The sequence below is a fragment of the Nothobranchius furzeri genome, chromosome 7 (genome assembly GCF_043380555.1).
Source record: "Nothobranchius furzeri strain GRZ-AD chromosome 7, NfurGRZ-RIMD1, whole genome shotgun sequence".
In the NCBI taxonomy this organism is placed as follows: domain Eukaryota; kingdom Metazoa; phylum Chordata; class Actinopteri; order Cyprinodontiformes; family Nothobranchiidae; genus Nothobranchius; species Nothobranchius furzeri.
This window is the reverse complement of record NC_091747.1, coordinates 72403001-72424173: the sequence shown is the minus strand read 5'-3', so window position 1 is coordinate 72424173 and position 21173 is coordinate 72403001. Positions and strand designations below refer to the sequence as shown.

Below are 21173 nucleotides of genomic sequence, written 5' to 3'. Positions count from 1 at the left end.
ATCAAATCTGTTTACTTCACAGCCAGACAGGACACGAGAAAAATAAAAAAAATGAAATGAAAGTCCAGATCACTAAGTTAAAGGGTAGTTTATTGTTTTCACATCACTGTTTTCATCACGAAAGATGCAATATTTTTAAACACATTTTTACACAAAACACAAGGTCTGACTGGGTGTGGGTGTCCACTTGCCAGTAAATCACAATGACATTTATATAAAAAATGATATTTATATTAAAAAAACATTTAAATTAAATGTGGGCTCACAACTAAACAAACTTGAGACTTCACCTCCGGGGGGAGGGGGGTGTTGTAATCACTGTTTGAGTTCCAGGGCCCACACATGCTGAGGCCACCCCGTTCGGCCCTTACTCTTTTTATCACCTGTTGTTGGGGGGGAAGTGGATGAGGATATAGCTGATTTTGGGACTTCCTCCTGCAAACAATCAAGATATTATTATTATTATTGTTGTTGTTGTTGTTGTTTTATTGACTAATGTTTTAGGAGGATAGTAAAGTCAGCTGTAGTCAAGTCAGGTTTAATTATAAATCACTTATAAAACAGCATGGCTGCTGACTGCACAGTCAAAAAGCATAAAATACCAGATATAAAATTCCAACTGTAAAAAGGCAGTCAAAACACTTGCAAAACAGTATTTGTGAAGTACAAGAAGAGAATTTAAAAAAAGAAAAGAAGTACACAGAATAAAACAATAAACATAATCCCAGATGTCTAACAAAGAGATCAAAAGAAGGCAAAACTAGGACGCCTGATAGCAAACAGCCTCCAAAAGCTAGATAAAACAATTTGTCTTAAGACGGAACTTAAAAAGTTGGAGTGAAGTGGATTGTCTCACCACTAGGTCATTCCAAAGTTTTGGGCCAGCATAAGAAAAAGCGTGTTCACTGTTCACCTTGTAACATGCCTTTGAGACAGTAGGTGGTAGCTGATCTGTGTACAGGATGTGATAAGCTCTGGGTGCTAAGAGAGTGCCAGGTTATGGATGGATTTAAAAAGAAAGAGGATGATTTTGAACGTTATCTGAAAGAGCACTGAGAGCCAATGTAGGTCAGCTAAAATGGGTGTAATGTGAGAACGCCTGTTTATATTAGTGAGAAATCTAGGATAAAACAACTTTAGATTAACCAACTTATTTTCAAGTGAGTCCTCCTACCTTACAATGAATAAAGAGCAAGATGTATGTCAATAAGCAAAAAAAGGCAAGTCCAAAAACATGAAGCACAGACAGCAAACCCAAAAACCAAGACAAAAAATAAATATAAAACATGTAATATGATGATGATGATGATGATGATTTACACAAAACACAAACACAAGGTCTGACTGGGTGTGGGTGTCCACTTGCCAGTAAATCACAATGACTTTTATATAAAAAATGATATTTATATTAAAAAAAAACATTTAAATTAAACGTGGGCTCACAACTAAACAAACTTGAGACTTCACCTCCGGGGGGAGGGGGGTGTTGTAATCACTGTTTGAGTGACAAGACAATTTATTATTACCGTGGTAGAGGGGTTTGAGTGTCTTAAAGATCCTAGGAGCTAAGTTGTCCGAGGCTTTCTGCCTCTGGTAGGGTCACCCATGGCAAACAGGTCCTCGGTGAGGGATCAGACAAAGAGCAGCCCGAAGACCTCTTATGATGAATTATATAAATGGAAACCGTGTTTCCTTGCCCGGACGTGGGTCACCGGGCCCCCCTCTGGAGCCAGGCCTGGAGGTGGGGCATGCTGGCGAGCACCTGGTGGCCGGGCTTTCACCCATGGAACCCGGCCGGGCACAGCCCGAAGAGGAAACGTGGGTCCCCTTTCCCATGGGCTCACCACTCGTGGGAGGGGCCAAAGGGGTCGGGTGCAGTGTGTGACGGGTGGTGGTCAAGGGCGTGGACCTTGGCAGTCTGATCCTCGGCTACAGAAGCTGGCTCTTGGCACATGGAATGTCACCTCTCTGGTGTGGAAGAAGCTTGAGTTGGTGTGTGAGGTTGAGAGGTTCCAACTAGATGTAGTCGGACTCACCTCAACACATGGCTCTGGCTCTGGAACCAGTTCCCTTGAGAGGGGTTGGACTCTCTACCACTCTGGAGTGGCTCCCACTGAGAGGCGCCAAGCAGGGGTGGGCATACTAGTTGCCCCACATCTTGGTGCCTGTACGTTGGGGTTTACCCCAGTGAATGAGAGGGTAGCCTCCCTCCGCCTACGTGTGGGGGGACGGGTTCTGACTGTGGTCTGTGCTTATGCACCAAACTACAGTTCAGACTACCCACCCTTTTTGGAGACCTTAGAGGGGGTGCTGGAAAGCGCTCCTTCCAGTGACTCCCTCATTCTGCTGGGAGACTTTAACGTTCACGTGGGCAATGACAGTGAGACCTGTAGAGGTGTGGTTGGGAGGAACAGCCCCCCTGATCTGAATTCGAGTGGTGTTTTGTTATTGGACTTCTGTGCCAGTCATGGATTGTCCATAATGAACACCATGTTCAGAAATAAAGGTGTCCATATATGCTCTTGACACCAGGATACCTTAGGCCGCAGCTCGATGATCGACTTTGTTGTTGTTTCATCTGACCTGCGGCCGCATGTCTTGGACACTCGGGTGAAGAGAGGGGTGGAAATATCAACTGACCACTACCTGGTGGTGAGTTGGCTCAGATGGTGGGGAAGGATGCGGGTCAGACCAGGCAGGCCCAAATGTATTGCGAGGGTCTGCTGGGAACGTCTGGCAGAGTCTCCTGTTAGAAGGAGCTTCAATTCCCACCTCCGACAGAACTTCCAAAATGTTCCGGGGGAGGCGGGGGACATTGAGTCTGAATGGACCCTGTTCCGTGCCTCCACTGTTGAGGCGGCCGACCGGAGCTGTGGTCGCAATTTCGTCTGTGCCTGTCGTGGTGGCAATCCCCCGAACCTGCTGGTGGACACCAGCGGTTAGGGATGCTGTCAAACGAGAGGGAGGGAGCATGCACTGACGGCCGATCACCGGATACACAGCAGCGTTTGAAGCTGATGGCAGCTCGTTAGCAAACACCCACAAACAATTAAGACACATTTTTGCACAACGCAAAGAAATAGTCTGGTAAGTATAACTCACTCAACCTGGAGGTAAGTGAAGAAAAATTAGAAAGTTTACAAAACTATATTGACGGAGTTTTTGAGTTATTCGTTATGGGTCCGAAGAAATCAGCAGCTGAGACGGAAACACCTGGGACCAAGAGGAGCCGTCCTCAGGACTCGCCTGCAGCCTCATCTCCCCGTAAGGACATATTAGAATTATTAGATTCTATAGATAAACGGCTTCTGGGATTTGAGGGGCATCTTCATTTGTTTGAGGTTCTACACCAGGAGTTTCAGAACCTCCAAACATCTTTGGAGTTCAGCCAAGAGCAGGTTGAGCGGCTCGCTGCTGAAAACGCGTCTCTGCGGGAGTCCTTTTCTTCCCTGGAAGAGGGAATGACGCGGATCACCCTAGACAACAAGATTCTGAAGGAGATGGTTTTGGACCTTCAGGCCCGTAGCATGAGGGATAATTTGGTGTTCGCAGGCCTGCCGGAGCAGGCGGGAGGGGCGGAGAACTGCGAGCAAACAATAAAAAACTTTCTCCAGACCCAAATGAAGATACCCGAAGAAACGGTAAAAAACATCACCTTTCACCGGGTACATCGCCTTGGAGCTAAAAGAGAGGACAGCAGAAGATCTCGTCCCATCGTGGCTAAATTTTAACATTTTAAGCAGAAGGATCTTGTTAAAAGCCACGGAAGAGAGCTCAAAGGAAAAGACTTCAGCGTAAATGACCAGTTCCCTAAGGAAATCCAGGATCGGCACCAAGTCCTCTTTCCACTCCGCAAAAAGTTTATCCAGGATGGGAAGAGGGCTGTCATCTCGGTGGATGAGCTTTATGTGGACAATAAACTTTACAAGGAGCGAGGAGTGACAGACTGGCTGTATTAGCCACACATCAGGTCAGACATTTATTATTCTTATCAGGATTCACTGGGTTTGATCACGTCAGGATTAAACAGCTGCTAAATCCGTATTGTTGATGATAAGATCACCTGTTCTTCACCACCTCACACCCCTACCACCTTTTCTTTTTAGTTCTTTCTTCTTTTTATAACCTGTATCTGTATTTTCCTTTCCCCTTTACCTGCTTCTGTACCTTTACACCTGTATGGCACAACCACACAACTTTCCAACACTGCGTCAGACTCAGCACACACGTACACACACCCGCGCGTGCGCGCACACACACACACACACACACACACACACACAAATATATATATTAAATCCACAGTACAATATCATAATTTATGAGTCAAATAATACAACCACAAACACTGTTGGATCTTTATTATTATTATTATTATTTACTTTTCTGTTATTTATTAACATTCTATTTTATACATTTAGTTACTTATTCCATCTTATTTACATGAAGGCGTCATATTCTAGCTACTCACACACACATCTATGGGTGCACTAAGGTTTGTTTCATGGAACGTACATGGAGCTGGCTCCATAGAGAAAAGAATAAAGATTTTTGATCAGCTAAAGAGAGTGCAAGCAGACATAATATTATTGCAAGAGACTCAATGATCTGCCACATCTGCAGATGAACTTAAAACACCTGAGTTTTCCAGCATGTTCTCTGCCTGCTATAACTCTAGGCAAAGAGGTGTAGCTATTTTAATGCACGAAAACATCAATTTCACAGTATTGGATACAGTCTCTGATCCAGATAGTAGATTTATAATGTTAAAAAAATCTGTACAGAACCAAAGCTTATTTATTGTCAGCATATAATGTCCAAATATTGATGACCCTTCATTCTTTCTTAATTTTTTTCTCTGTACTCTCCGAACACTTGGACTGTCCACTTATACTTGGAGGCAATTTTAATTTTTGGATGAACTCTTTAACAGACAGGCTCAGTACAGCTGGGACTCAGCACAATTGGCAATCCACTAATATAGTTACCATAAATCCTCTAATACAGGCCCGGGCCTGTATTTGACTCAAGCTCCAGGCCTTTATTGGAAGGAGGACCAGAATTAGAGGCAGGCCTCAATTTCTATTTGAGCAAAATGAACTAATGGTTCGCTGGAGTTTTTGACAATTAAAATTGCGCCCACATTTTCTAAGTTAAACACATTTCTTTTAACAACGGTAGTTTCTGCTTCAGCCCTCTCCCCCTGCGCAGCGGCCGCAAACTCACTGATGCGCCTGCAGCCTCTCGGAGTTCCTGCTGCTCTAAACATTAAAATAATTATTTCATTTTTTGTTCCTCACTTCTGATTACCTTCAATGGTGTCTGTTTGTTGCAACCACCAGGTACAAAAACTAACTTGTTTTTATTTGACTATTTTTCTGTCCTGCCTGTTTATTATCTTCCTGCATCTCCTCTCAGTCCTTAAGAAAAACTGCTACCTGGGTTCATATATATTTACCTTATGAGTTACCTTTGAACTGCAGTTGTAAAAGATCTACCGACCGCAAAAACAGCGGAGTGCGAGCCGGCCACATCAGTTAGGTGCGTCACCGAGGACAAAACAGGTGATGTGCCCCAATCCACAGCAGTGAAAAGCATCAGGCACAAATAAAAGAATAAAAGACAGAAAACATAAAAGGAAATGAGCCGACATGAACGATCGCGTGTTAAATTAGTTTTTGAGGTGGCGACACCTGATTAGATAATGTTACTGTGGCCGTGCTCAGGACGCAGATGTCTGGAGCGCGTCAACAATCAGAGCTTTGTATGCGCAAGCTGGTTAAGGTTAGGATGGGGGTGAGGGGAAGGTTAAATTGCAGGAGGGTAAACGTCACAATTTGGTTAAATGTCCGTTTTACGGCGGGTGTCAGTACCGACGCTCTGGCACAGCGTGTTGCCTCTCGACGTGCAGGAGCTAGGCTGCTGTCTTTTCCGTCGACTGCATCTTGCCGGTCATTATCACGTGACAGCGACTAGTCGATGACAGGCATAAAAAGTCACTATAGAGCGGTGAAGTCGACTAGTTCATACAACCCCTGCTACTGCTCCCCAGAGTGTTCTGCAGTATAATCAGCACGTTCTCTTTGAACTTGATATTAAATTTTTGCCTCCTCTTCGTCTCCGCACGGTTAAAGTCACCCTCGCGGTCTATAACTGGCAAATCAAAAGTGAGACAGATGACACAACCGCCCCCCGTACTTGCTTGTTACCAGATTCTACCCGGCCAAAATAAAAAACTGGCCATTATTCACCTCTGCCGACTCCGACACCGGCCAGAATATGATACCCGGCAGTTAATTAAATACAGGCTAATATTAGAGGATTTACAGTAAACAGTACATGAATGATTATGGGCTTTGTGATACATGGCGATCTCTTCATCCTAACCGTAGAGAGTATACTTTTTTCTCACACGTCCATCACTCTCATTCACGTTTGGATTATTTTCTAGTCAGCAGCTCATTGTTGACTGACATTTCAGACACTGATACACCCCATAGCTGCCAGCAACCATGCTCCGGTTTCATTAACTCTGGTAAGTAAGAAGACAATCCCACCAAACAAAACTGGAGGTTTAATACATCACTGCTTAAAGACAAAGGTTTTATTGATTTTTTTAAAAAGGAGTGGGCTTTATATTTAGAACATAATGACCTGCCTGGAACATCAGCATCTATTCCCTGGGAGGCAGGAAAGGCAGTGATGAGAGGTAAAATAATCTCTTTCTCATCACATAAGAAAAGAACAGAAAACAAACGTATTCAGGAGTTAGAAGAAATCATTAAGTCTTTAGAGGCATCCACAGAAGAAGAGTTACTGAGCAAATTACGTAAAGCTAAATTAGAACTTCTTGGAATAATTGACAAAAAGACACAATTTTTAGCACAAAGACTACGAATAGAAAACTTTGAACATAGTAATAAATCAGGTAATTTTTTAGCCAGCCAGTTCAAAATGAATAAAGAGAAAACTACCATATCTGCTGTTAAAGACTCAACCGCGAATATAGTTTCTGACCCTGAAAGAATAAACAACACCTTCAGAGACTTTTACCAAACGTTGTACTCACCACAGATAAACCCATCAGATAATGAGATCAATGAGTTCCTTGACAGGATAACACTTCCTAAATTATCAGACAGCCAAGCTACAATCCTGGACTCGCCACTAACATCAGCTGAGCTCCAGGAAGCCCTTAAATCCATGACTAATAGGAAAGCTCCAGGTCCAGACGGGTTTCCAGCAGAGTTCTACAAATAATTCCAACATTTTTCAGAATGGTGAGGGAAATCGAAGAGAGCGGCAGATTACAGCCAAACATGAATTCAGCCGATACTAGTCTCTTGTTAAAACCAGGCAAAGACCCAGCATTTCCTACCACCTATCGCCCAATTTCTCTTATTAATGTTGATCTCAAAATAATTTGTAAAGCCCTGGCAAAAAGATTAGAAAAGGTAACCCCCTTCATAATACACCCTGACCAAACTGGTTCCATTAAGGGTAGACAGTCATCCACAAACTCGCGTAATTACTTAATTTTATAGATTTCTCTGACAGTAGAAACATAGAAACTAGTATATTATCTCTAGATGCAGAAAAGGCTTTTGATAGAGTTAACTGGAAGTTCTTATTTGCAACTTTACATAAATTTGGCTTTGGGAACTTCTTCATAAACTGGCTACAAACATTAAACAGTTCACCAACAGCGCGTGTCAGGACAAACGACCAAATATCAGCTAGCTTCTGTCTTCAGAGGGGGACCAGACAGGGATGCCCACTCTCCCCCTCACTGTTTGCTATTTTTATCGAACCACTAGTGGCAGCAATTAGGCAAGCAACAAATATTAAAGGAATAGAGTGTAAGAAAATGGAACATAAGATCAGTCTTTATGCAGATGATGTTTTACTATTTCTCCAGAATTCTCTCTCATTCAATAGAACTGATAAACTATTTTTCAAGAGTTTCAGATTACTCTATAAACTGGTTAAAATCCACAGTTCTACCAATTAATTTCTCTTTTGTCAATTTGCTTAATACACAATTGAAATCAGGGAATATCACATACGTGGGAATTAATGTCTCTCCCAAGCTGGCAGATCTAACCAAACTAAACTACGACCCACTTTTAAAGAAAGTGGAAGATGATCTTGCAAGATGGAAATCCTTACCGATATCACTCATGGGGAGGGTTGCTACAATTAAAATGATGGTCTTACCCAGAATAAATTACTTATTCTCGATGATCCCAAACAAACCACCAGCTGACTGGTTTAAATCTCTGGACTCCTCAATTACTAAATCCCTTTGGCAGGATAAACCTTCACGAATTAGCTTAAAAACACTTCAGAAGACCAAAGACAAAGGAGGACTGGATCTACCCAACTTTTATTATTATTTCTTAGCCAACAGGCTGCAATATATACCAAGATGGTTGCAAGATAACCCACTAGATGAGTCCTGGTTAGATATAGAACAGACACTTTACAATACGATAGAGCTTTCAGACTTACCATTTATTAGCTCAAGCATAAGAAAACATGAAAGCTTCAAAAGTATTAGTATCAGCACCTCTCTGACAGCATGGTGGGAGTATCTTAAAATGATGGAGTCTTCACTAGTACCATGCAGACGCACACCTATCTGGAATAATCCTGACATTTTGCAAAATAACCAAATGATGAACCTTCTGGACTGGAAAAATAAAGGAATCCTTTACCTGGAACACATATATGAAGGACTGGACTTCATCCCATTTAATCGAGTAGTCTCCCAATTTGGAATGGATAAAAATAGCTTTTTAGAATATCACCAAATTAAATCTGTAGTCAAACAAAAATTTAAGCTCAATAAAATAGAATTACAAACACCACCAAGGGTATTTGACTTCTATAATCTCAAACACCGCAAACTACTGTCTAAAGTATATAAGACACTGTCCAAAATAGATGATAAAATTGCAATCCCTATTGAAAAATGGGAGGTGGATCTATCAGTTAGCTTTGACCAGAACTTCTGGTCCCAAACGTGTTTAAAAACTTTTAAAATGATCAAACACCCCAATTTACAATTAATTCAGTACAAAATTCTACACAGAGTACACTATACAGGTCATCGGATGTTCAAGATGGGGTTTGTATCATCTGACACATGTACACACTGCACAAACAACATTCCTGACAATTACATTCACGCGATGTGGTCCTGTCCACCTGTCCAGGAATTTTGGGGTAGAGTATGTGAGGATCTGTCAAAATGTCTGAAATGTCATATCCCAACTTCCCCCTCTCTTTGTTTACTGGGAAACCTGGACGATGTCCCGATTCAAACATCTTTGGCTCACGTGGTTCTGACTGCCATATGCATCGCTAAGAAAACTATCCTCTTGAATTGGAAAAATAGAGAAACTCTCTGCATTAACCAGTATAGAAATCTTATGTTAGATCATATTACACTTGATTTAGGCTCTGCTTCCACTTCAAATCAATCTCCCTGGGCTCCTTTGATCGGTTCCATCACATAGCGATGATGGGGGACCATTGATATTGTCCTGCAGGATGATGTGGGTGGGGGGGTTGAGGGTCTGAGTTTGGAGTATCCGGATGTTCCCAGGAGGTGGGTTCACTGGGGGTGTCTGGGACTGGGGGGCCGTTGCCCCCCTCTGGAGGTGCTTGGGTTGCCTCGGGGGATGGACTACTGGTGGTTGTGAGTGGGGCCCCTTGGAGGTCTTGGCGGTGGCCATGGGTCACTGCCTGGCAGCTGCATTGCCCCTGGGCAGGTCTGGGTGGGGGCCTGGGGGCTCGGGGTGTGGGGGTGGCCAGCCCCGTGTGGGGATATGGGCGGGGCCTTGGGGGTCTGGTCCTGACATGTATGCTGCCGGGAAGGAGGCAGGCACATGCAGCAGTGCCTGGCCCAGGTTCAGGGGCCACGGGTAGACCTTGGCCCCTCTGCTGTCTCATCACAGGGGAGGGGGAGGCCCAGGAGGGGGAGGACCCAACCTTACCTGGATGTCCTATGTCTTATATATTCTGGAAGTTGTGCAAATGCAGGGATGGGCATAGATATTCTGCTGGGGTGGGGCTGGGTTGGTGCCCTCGGGCTCCGTGGGGCTCTGCGATGCTGCTGCTTTGGGCCCTGGCAGGATGGGCTGGGGTCTCCATGCCCTGGGTGGCAGTTTGACAACAGAGGTGCCTATTGGGGCCAGTGGGGGAGCTGGCTCCCTGGAGGGCTAAGCCGAACCAGCCATTCCTCCCCATCCCCGCATATTTCTCTCCTCCTGCTCACTCACATCATCACACAAAAATGCTCATAGGACCTTGGGGGGTGGACAAGTCAGGGAGTGCGAGTATGGACCCCATTTCTGCATTCCTGTGGCAGCCTGCACGCCAATTTTATTTGCACCTTATACACTACCACCGACGACATTCCACGCAAACACACACTTAGGGCCTTGGGAGTTAGCACATTCAACGGCACTTGGCAGGGGGATTTCTCAGCCTCCTCCCGATTGCCGGTGCCCACTTCCAATTTTAAACTGCACTTAGACACTGAGGGCTGTGGGTGCAAGTGGGGTGGTGTGGTGGCATCAGCTGGCATAGGCCAGACAATGCCCGCACTGCCCGCTCACCACAGCCATGGAATACACCTCATCAACACACAACACTATATTGGAGCAGGTGGAGGGAGACTAGGGGTCTTAGCACACCTCTGTTGTTGCTTGGCTTCCTGGGGTTGGAGGCTAGGAGGGAGATCTGGCCGTCTGGTTGGGGTATGGGGTGGTGGGTTGCTGTGCTCAGCGTTGAGCGGGGAAGCCTGCTCATCAGCACCTCAGCAGAAAGGGTCAAACTCTGGTAACCGGTGATGGTTGTACCCAATGTGCAGCAGTACTGGGACCAGAGTGAATAGGGTGAGATTGGGGAGCATGAGTGGGTGTCCGGTGTGCATTTTTGTAAGTCTTTGGTTGTTTGTGCATGTGTGAGCATGAGGGAGGAAGTGTGTGACTGTGTTTGTGTATGACTGTATATGTCAGGTGGGGCCTTTGACTCCTCCCCTCTCCTGGGACTTCTTTTGATGATACAGATCTTCGTCTCCCCTCCCCTGCCACACCTGGTGTGGGGTGTGGTGCCTTGGTCTGCCTGAGTGTTCATTGCTCTCGGGTGAGGGGGTTCAAGATTTTCGGCATCTGCCTGATCAATCCCGGTGGCGGTCTGGTGGGGTCTGGGTCCCTGGGCTCTGCTGGGTCCCCGGCGGGGGTGGTCGCCCCTGGGTCCCGGGTCGCTGGGTCCCGGGCTCGGCCGGCTAGGGGGTGGGAGGCTGCGGGCGGGTCTGTTGGCTTGCCGCTGATGTTTCCCGGGACTCTGCCGGCTGCTGGTTGTGGCCCCCCGGGCGATCCTCTGTGCCCCTCAAGGGGGGCGGTGGCCTTTATGGTTGCAGTCTCCTTGGGGTTCCTGTGTTCTGGGGCAGCGCCTGGATCTCTGGGACTTGGAGCTCCCCCCGTCTCCTACGCATCTTTGGGGGGCGGATCTGTGGCCCCTCACACTCTCTATTGGACGCTCCTATAGAGAAACCTTACATAAACAAGCGCGTGTACACACACAGGAGCTCACATGGTGCTCTCAAAAGTATGGGCTTGGGCACGTTCAACACTTGTCTTAAGACTATGGTGGGCACTTAATGCACTGTGATTTATTATCGTGTGACTGTTCAGTTAAACACTGTTGATTATATATTTCTTCATCAGGTTGACGCAGTGATAGCTTGATCATGTTGTATAGTTGTTGTGTCCCATTTTTTTCGTTTTGTTTTATTTTTCTTTTTTTTTCTTGTCTCCTTCTGCAGGTCTAGAAGCAGACTCTTGTTCATTATTGTTTATTTTTGTGGACCCCCCCCCCCCTCTCTCTCTCTCTCGCCACCTTTTGTCTTCTCCTTTCTCTTTCACCTCTGTCTCCATGTCTGGTCGGAATTAAAAAGCATTCAAAAACAATAACAATAAAGTTTTAAATATCAGGCGTGACATTAAAAGCAGACGCTTTGATGCTCCACCTGAGAGTAAATCTGTAAGGCTTGTTACCAGCATTCAGACATCAATTCTGTTTGCTTCACAGCCAGACAGAACACGGTCAAAAAAACAAAACAAAAAAAAAAACGGAAGAAGTCAGTGGGCTAGGCTGTTTGCGTGAATGAGCGGGGCTGACTCTGGTGCAGCTCCACCTTTGTAGTTCTGCAGCGAGCACCCTCTCGAGCTTTAGGGTGTTTAAAAATCTCGATGTGACTTAAACACTAACGTTAATAGCAAAAATGGAGCACTTTTCAGCGACAGACAAAAGCCATTAGATACCAAATTCAGTTTAAAAAATTGTTGTTAAAGAACAACCTTTTCTTTTACTTGAGCTACATGACTATTAAATTAGTAAAAGTTACATATCTCTCACATGGAGATTGTATGACTGGTGCTTGTTTGTGACATCCCTTTCAGTATTTATTTTTAAACGTTATCGTTTTCATGTTAAAGATGAGAGAAAGTTCAGCTGGAAAACAATGAAGGTAAGACAGGGAGAGCCAGGCCTGCTCAGGTGCAGGCCTGTGGTAGATGTAGCTGATGATGAGAAGAAGAGAACACGGTTATATTCTCAGATGCTTTTTTTTTCATTCCAATCAGATTTGGGTTATTTTCTCCCTTACCTTCCTTAAAAAACATTACAGAACTATGATTTGAAAAATAAAAAATATTTAGTTTTAAACATACTTTTCTGGGAGTTCACTTGAATTCATGTTAATCCAAATACAAACTGTTCAGCTGTTTGCCTCATTACAAAGTTTAGAAAATGAAAGTGTTAATAGTATTATGTGTGCCTCCCTCATGTTTGACCAGTTATAGCTGTTTTGTCTCTTTGACACATGGAAAACATTTATTTTCAGCTGCTGTTGTGACCGAATTATTTTTACTTAATTCTGCCAAAAGCAAACAGATCTTTCAGATTGTTGGTCAGCATGAATGCAGCTAATGATGAAGTTTAGAATATTCTGGTAGATCAGTTTAGACTATAGAGCAGGGCTATTCAATTCAGGGCCTTGAGGGCCAGTGTCTAGCACGTGTGGGTTTTAACCCAGCTTTAACACACCTGATTTCAATCAGCAGGTGATTAACAGGCTTCTGCAGAGCCTGATGAGCTGCTGTAAAGGTGATTCAACCACTGATCTAGTGTGCTGGACGAGAGAAACCACTAAAACGTGCTGGATACCGGCCAGATCCGCCGATATGGGTTCTTCTAATGCACCAATATGTTGAGGTCAAGGTACGCTGATGGGCCATGCTGCCGATTGTCATGGCTGTTATGTAAACATTTTCTACCATGTTTTCATGCTAAAACGTCACTAACAACAGTAAATGCACAACATTTCTGACAAGATGACATGATGTCAAACACAGGAAACATGAGACAAAAGGAGGAAAGAGGAGACAAGAGCCTTGAGAGGTGGAAAGGCAGGAGAGAAGAGAGAAAGAAACCAAAAAGGACAAGGACGTGTGTGTGCATCTCAAAATGTAGTTGAAACACTGCATCAGTCTCTGAAATATTGACTGTGGTGTCTCTGGCATTATGAGTCACGTGGGGCTTACAAACTAAACATAGGGGCAGCAGTAGCTCCGGAGGTAGAGCGCGCTGCCTTTTGATTGGAGGATCAGAGGCGTGAGTCCAGCTCCCGCCAGGGGTATTCTGCTGTTGTGTCCTTGGGCAAGAAACGTCACCCAACTTGCCTGAGGGGCCCATGGGGCAGAATGGCAGCCTTGCATCTGTCAGACTGCCCTAGGACAGCTGTGGCTACGTAGTAGCTTACCATCATTCAGTGTGTGAATGTGAGAATGTGTGAATAATAGAAAGTGAGGGTGATGAAAAAAGCGCTACATAAATTAAATTCATTATTATCATTAGTACCTACTAATTGTTTTTGGGTGCATAAAGTCTAAGTAATAATATAGCAATTTAAAATGTATCTGTACTCTACATTTATATGTATGTTATTGAATAATGAAACCTTTTATATACATGAAATTACAAATAAAATCACCTTATAAAAAAACCTTTTTTGGCAAAATATCCAGACCTTTCATAACTTTTCAATAACTGCATGTTTCAAATACTCCCCTTTAAAAAATCTCTAAGTTCTTGAACATGTTAAAATCCACAGGGCGATGTCCCAAATGTTTCATCTGTAATAGCCTAAGGGCCTAGCAAGGACACTTATATCTAATGGAGCGTATATGTGACGTGTGCCATTACAATATTTTTATATTATAGGCTTATGCTGGGGGGCTTAAAGCACCCAGGGGCCCCTGCCCCCTGCAATGACTATCCGGCCCTGGCGGCCGCCATTTAGGTAACGTAGAATACTTCATTACGTATTTACCTAGAACAAGGGCGGGAAATTAACAGAAAGGTAAGATTTGCGTCTCTTCCACTTGCATACGCGCGAGCGCAGATTACAGCTTTGGCACATGTGCGCGCGCCTCTCCCCGCAGACATGCTCGTCCCAGCGCGCCGCCACGATGTTTGGAGGCTGTGAAACCCCTCATCACCACACACATTATACCCCCTTATCAGATATGTATTAACATTTTCTCGCCTTTCTCTCTTGTTCAAACATTCCCAAACCTTCAGGCGCAGAACACAAAGCGCTGTGCGTGAAAGGTGAACCGGTCTAGCACCACTGTGTTGGTGTTTGACAGTTTTTCTGTGGTGTCACATGTACAACGGGTGAAATTCTTATGTTTTGTTTCCAAGTTAGATTTAAGGAGATGTTCTGAGTGATGTTCTGTTTTTGTTGACAAACAGTTAGGTGTCAGATCTGTTGTTTGTGAATAACCTGCAGAGCATCTGACAGTTCATTTCGTGAGTGGAAGGGGTGCGCTTCTGCAGTGTGCGCGCCGGTTCGGTGTGGATACGCTTTGACTTGTTGTGTGTGGGGATTTCCTGCAGTGTGGATGGTAATAAGCTGCTGTTATTTTGAAGAATTAACCAAAAATAAATGATATTAAGGCTTACTACTAGCTATTAGCCTATATATATATATATATATATATATATATATATATATATATATATATATATATATATATATATATATATATATATATATACAAACTTGTTAAACACGTGTGCAGCATCCCCTAAAGAAAACATGTTCCCACGGCACTGACCGGGCCATCACCAGCAGGTGAAGCCCACCGCTCTGTGTGCGTGTGTGTGTGTGTGTGTGTGTGTGTGTGTGTGTGTGTGTGTGTGTGCGCGCGCGCGTGTGTGTGTGTGTGTGTGTGTGTGTGTGCTTATTTCAGGTTCAAGGGTTAAGGAAAATAAAAATAATCTAATAATACCAGTTAAATGATTACCTCAGTGTTGTTTGTATGCATGTTGTCCAGTATTATAATGAATATTATCTGTTTTTTTTTCTTCATAAGCCTGATTGATTGTTGCCCCCTGGCCACTCGGTGCCCCACGCACCGTGCGTGATGCGTGCGGACGGAGCGCCAGCGCGCTGCTGCTAAAACGTTTTTAAACGATCCGAAGGAAGAGCGATTTATCAGATGATGTTGTATTAACATTCACAGAATATACAAATAACTAAAATGATAAGAGAATTAGATGTGGTGCCTAAGATAAACTGAAATAAAATACAGACACAAAAAAGAGTGTACACCTGTGATGGGCACGCGTGTGTGTAAAAAACTAACCAGTTGGTATAAAATTCAACCTCCTCGTTTATGTTTTGAAATAAAAGGTCTAATATGCTAAACTGTTTTTGTTCCATTCATCCAATAATGTCATTTAATTCGGTTTCTTTTATATTCTCATACAGGTTCCTGAACATGTATTATGCCTAATCAAAAAGTAGACAAACTGTTTTTGTTACAAAAGTTAGAAGTTTAAAAATTCACAGCTTGTTTGTTTTTAAGTAGAACAAAATTTTAAGTCAAATAAAAACTAGACAAGGAAAACAGGTTTCAGAGTTTTAAGAGTGAAAATTGACTCCCCAAACACTCGCGCGCCAAACAAACATTTCTTTAACAGGCTCTGCACTTCCGTTTTGCAATTTTAACTGTAAGAAAGTAAACACTGCATTATTAGAACAATAAAGTTATACATTAGAGGCAGCTCAACGTAAGATACCAAGAAAAACTAATGAACCGAAATGAGCTTTAACATGTTTTAAAATGCAAACAAATAAATAGATAAATAAATAAATTTTGACAATTCAGTCAGCTGATCTGTTCATGTGAGCCAGGATGCATCAGTTCCTCAGAGCAAATTATAGTCTTTTTACTCCAGTCTAGAATAAATAAAATATGTGTTCAAATAAAATCGAATAAAAATGCTACACTTGATGATTTATTGTATGGGATATCGTAAAGGCTGCAGAATTTCAAATTTAAATGGAATTAAATAATTTTCACATGAGAGAAAGGGGCAACAGACAAGCAGTGAGACTTCTTTTGAACACATTAAAATTAAAACAATATGAAGTCTGTTTTTCATCCTCTTAAAAATGTTTTCTCTGCCTCAGATTTCTGTCTGGTTTTGCACGCGTTTTGATTTTATATAACAGTTGTACTGTAGTATTTATAATTATTTTGTATGTATATTTATTAATTTATTTAATAGGTTTTAAATAAATGAATACATTAGAATTCATAGTAAAATAAAAAAAACATATTTTTGCTCGTGGACTCAACTACAAACTTTATAAAAAATATTACGGAAAATTATAGCTTCAAAATGTTATTATTACTGTTTCTTCTAGGATCATTTGATTGTTTTAATTCTAAGTTTTCTATTGAAAAACGTTGCAGCAGATTTTCTAAGCAGTGATTTATTGTGAGGAAACGACAAGAAAGTTCCTTCTGTGAAAACGAATCGACTGAACCCAATCTAAACCCAGCAAACTTTAAATAACTTTTATTGTTTTTGTACTTCATAATCAAACAGACTTTTCTCCAATACTAACAATAATTGTGTATTTTCTTACTCCTCTCCTCTCCCTCAGAGGAAACCTTGACCCCTCCGTCTCCTTACCGTGTTTCTTCTCCTGCGCTCCTCCCGAAGCTCCGTTTTCTTGAGTTCCGCCTTGAACGCCTGGGTCTCTCCGTGCTGTCCGTCCTTGTCCAGGATGTCCATCAGGTAGGAGATGTAGCTAGTGGCCAGCCGAAGCGTCTTGATCTTGGACAGCTTGGTGTCGGCTGGAACATTCGGGATGCACTCCCGCAGCTCGGCAAAGGCCGAGTTAATGCTCTGGGTCCGCCGCCTTTCCTTGCGATTGGCAGTCGGTCTCCGCTTCAAGGTCCGAGGATGTGCGTGGTGGTGGTGGTGCATGCTGACCGTGGTTCCATTCACCGAGATGCTCCCGGGGCCCGAGATTAAGTTACCGGGTCCGTAGTGGTAGTGGTGATGCGGGTCCAAGCTTTCGGAGGACCCGCAACCGGTGTGGTACTCTGGGCTGTAGCCGGGCGCAAGGCTGTACTCTCTGGGGGACATGTCCGCGTGGCTGATGAACCAGCTTGTAAAGTACGGAGGGGCCCCGGAGTCTTCGTGGCACCGGCTGGTCGCAGCCGCCGCGTGGAAGGAACATCGACGGGGTTCGTGGTGGTGCATGATCGGGTGGTGAGGGAAGCCCGAGACCAGACTCATACTTTTACACACACACACACACACACACACACACACACACACACACACACACACACACACACACACACACACACACACACACACACACACACACACACACACACACACACATCGTGCAGGCAGTGGCGCCCCTAAAATGCTTAGTTTAATAATTAAACGTTGGGCATCTTTGTATTACTGTAAAAAACACATAAATCAAAATATAATTACTAAACTTTTTTTTAATTCAGTCTGTCTCTCATGTCCAAGACTGCCTCATCAGTTGAATTGAGAGTATTTCTATTGATGACAGCCGAAACGACGCCAGTCCGATACCTTAAAAGTTCACTATTTAAAAGTATTAACTATTATTACTATTCACTATTAATATAACTATATTTTTTAAAGACGAATAAAGTTGAAACTATGTATTATCTGTTAGTGAATTCCGTGTCTTTCACAGCCTTGATCACGATGGACGTTACAAGGAAGCCATCATAGCGGGTCATGATGGACTATGTGTGAAAGACGCCACCTAGTGGACTCACAACTGATTCACAACCAACATGTTGAACAGGGCCGTTTCTAGCATTGTGGGGGCCCTTTGCAAGATTTTGTTCTGGGGCCCCCTATTTGGACAAATTGCAATTGAACCTTAGATTATCTATAAACACACCATAAATTGTCACAAATTGTAAGCAAAACATGGTAGTGTTCTAATTAAACACTCAATCAAGAAAGATAACTAATACAAACTAGAAATCAGTTAGAGCGCAGACCTCCACCCTGGGAGGGGTGTTCACATCACACATACCACAATAAAGGGTGCATGCGAACAAGTACGACAACGGTTGATTAAATATTCCTGCATCAAGACAGTGATCAAGATCAAAACTTTTCTGATGGTCTGAGATTTAATTATTTTAAGTATAACTATGGTTTTATTGGGCTATTAACATTTAAAGCTGGTGTGTAGTTTATAATGGGCATTTTAAATCAAAACAGCTTATAACAACAGAAAAAATGGATTTGATTGTTCTTCAGATATTTATGAATAGAAAATGTAAATGTACATGAACAAAAAAAATCTGAAATTTCACTAATCAAACTATTACAACCTTGTACTGATTTATTTACAGGTACAACTTTCAGTGTGTGAGCCTCAGGTGATATTGTCTGTCAATGTTCAGGTGTTTTTAGCTGCTGTAGCAGGAGGATTAAGGTGTACAGGGGCTACACTTGTTCGGAACTAAAAATGCTTTGATCGAAGCAAAATATTCTTATCTGCAGAAATTTATTTTAATTAGGGCTGTCAAACAACTAAAAATGTTAATCTAATTAATCATAGGGTATTTGTGAATTAACCATGATTTACCAATATTTTCTGGCATTTTCATCCATTTCACCCCAGCAGCCAGGATCCGGGTTTAAGTTAGCATCCACCATCAGCGTCACCTGGCTAGGACCTTCTGCCATCAGAAACTACTTGAAGCAGGTCTCTGCCCCCCAAGTGGACAATATCAGCTTCTCTGTGACTGCTCATACTTTGAGCCAGAGGCGGTTTTACCATTAGGCATAAGTAGGCAGCCGCCTGGGCCCCCCTTGTGTTGGGGGGCCCCCTGGCCCTGACCGCCGGCACCCCTCTGTTAATGCCATAATATTCTTATTACCAACATAAACCAGCATAAAAACCAGCATGAAATTATGGAAATGCCTCAAAGAAAATCAACACGATCTGCTGTCCCAGAAGGCTTATATCTGAAGACAGTGACCACGAAGGACAGATCTCCAATGAACCAGGCTATGAATGTTTGTTCAGTCTTTAATTTTTTTTATTTGAACAACCCTCAACTATTTGCTAATTGTAAGATTCAGCTTCATTCCAGCATTATTTATCTTTTTACCGTAAATAATTATTTTTGCTACAACAAAAGTTTTTGGTATAGCGTGCACGGTGTGCAAGAGAAGCACCCCATGGCGGTGTGAGGTGCGCAGAGTGGGACTCTGCCTGCAGCTGGAGAGAAACTGCTTCAAGGCCTACCACATCAAATAAAAACGTCTGAAAGTTTACAGAAATAAATGGTCTTAAAAACTGCTAAAAAATATACCAAGGTTCACACTTTTTTAAGATTAGATGCATTACAGTTCAAAGTTTAAATTGTTCGCCCAGTCATTTTGAAGTTCCTGTTCAGTAATAAATGTAAACAATTCTAATCCGTTTTTTGCTTTTTTCACTATTAAGCTGATTTCTCAAAGGCTTTAACAGAAATAAATTCTAAATACAAACCATACACTAAACGCTGAGGATGTTCTGAAATAAGAAGAGTTACACACACTTTGTAGTTTTTATTACAATTTTACAGCCATAAGATTAAAAAAATACCAGGCGGCCCTATTATAATTATGGTCATAATAGGGTTATTAAGACGGGGATGCACAAACAGGAAGTGATTGGTAGTCATTCCACTCCAATCCAGTTGGTGGCGGTAATGCACCAAATTGTTGTTTGCCAAGTGCCATAAGACCACAAATAAGAAGAAGAGAGGCAGTGGCGTTCGTAACAAACCCAAAGCGATAGTCAGAACATTAAGCATGAAATTGAGTTATCCTAGTGGCTCCAACAAGAGAAAGAAGCAGCTTGCTTCATGAAAGCTTTTATTTTCACTTCTGAAAGTGACGTCGTTTTTCGTTGTTAACATCAAAAGGAAGCAGAAAGGAAAGACAATGGAAAATGTTTAAAGGGAGGAAAACATAGACCAAAATGGAAAATAGAAGAAAAAAAACTAAGGCTAAAGCACAGGAGCACTGACAGGAAGAAGAAAGCAGAGCAAATATTGAAGGCACTCAAAGGGAGAGAAAAACAGGAAAAAAGAGGAGGACTAATAAAAAGTGAAAATAACTCATGTGTGATGCAGAAATAAACACTTAGGAACTTAAAATGTCCAGCAACTCAAATGGACAATATTCCTCACAGTAACTCCAGTTTGTCAAGTTTTGAGCGTTTCCATGCTTTGGTGACAGAACATTTGTTTTATTTTGAAATCTCAGAACGGAAGGAAAACAGACTCTTCCTTGTGTTTGCTCCAAACAAAAATGGAGGTTCGAGTGTCTGAAAATATGTTATTTATTAGCATTTTGGTCTCTGCGAGTCGCTAATTGTGGATCAACGAAAGTGTACGCGTTTTTAAACGGGAGGCTGGCTATTTAAGCAGACTGCGGTTGCTGTGGAGCCGCTGTAAGCTGCGGGGCTAAGTTCGCCACAGATAGAAGGAGAGGGTGCTCGCTGCAGAACCGAGAGAAGCCGTGTGGAAAGAATAGCTGTTTTTTTCTTGCATTTGTCTTCATCGTTGACTCGCTATCTCAGTGAGGGATGTGGAACGCGTTCGGTGTTGTAGTTACGGTCTGGTTCGTGGGGTACTCTGTTTTGGGTTGGTTTCAACACAACAACGGAAGACCCCAAACGCAGCACGAAGACGAGCATCCGAACCGGTTCTCGGACAACCCGGACCAGGACCAAA

General features: G+C 43.0%; 2 protein-coding genes across 3 annotated transcripts in view; one reads left to right on the top strand and one right to left on the bottom strand.

Moving 5' to 3' along the window:
- Window positions 1-73: 73 nt before the first annotated feature.
- hand2 (heart and neural crest derivatives expressed 2) lies at window positions 74-17765 on the bottom strand. The gene is made up of 2 exons (XM_054751739.2): window positions 17065-17765; window positions 74-435 (listed from the first exon to the last, which is right to left on the bottom strand). The coding sequence occupies exons 1-2, from the start codon at window positions 17674-17676 to the stop codon at window positions 316-318; spliced, it is 732 nt and encodes a 243-aa protein (XP_054607714.1). The 5' UTR covers window positions 17677-17765; the 3' UTR covers window positions 74-315.
- Window positions 17766-20819: 3054 nt separating this feature from the next.
- ero1b (endoplasmic reticulum oxidoreductase 1 beta) overlaps window positions 20820-21173 on the top strand; it is a 43116-nt gene continuing 42762 nt past the window's right edge. For both annotated transcript variants that reach the window (XM_054751741.2, XM_054751740.2), the window contains exon 1: window positions 20820-21173. This exon is cut by the window's right edge and continues 14 nt beyond it. In XM_054751741.2, the coding sequence (XP_054607716.2) occupies window positions 21026-21173 (148 nt within the window). In that variant the 5' untranslated portion in view covers window positions 20820-21025.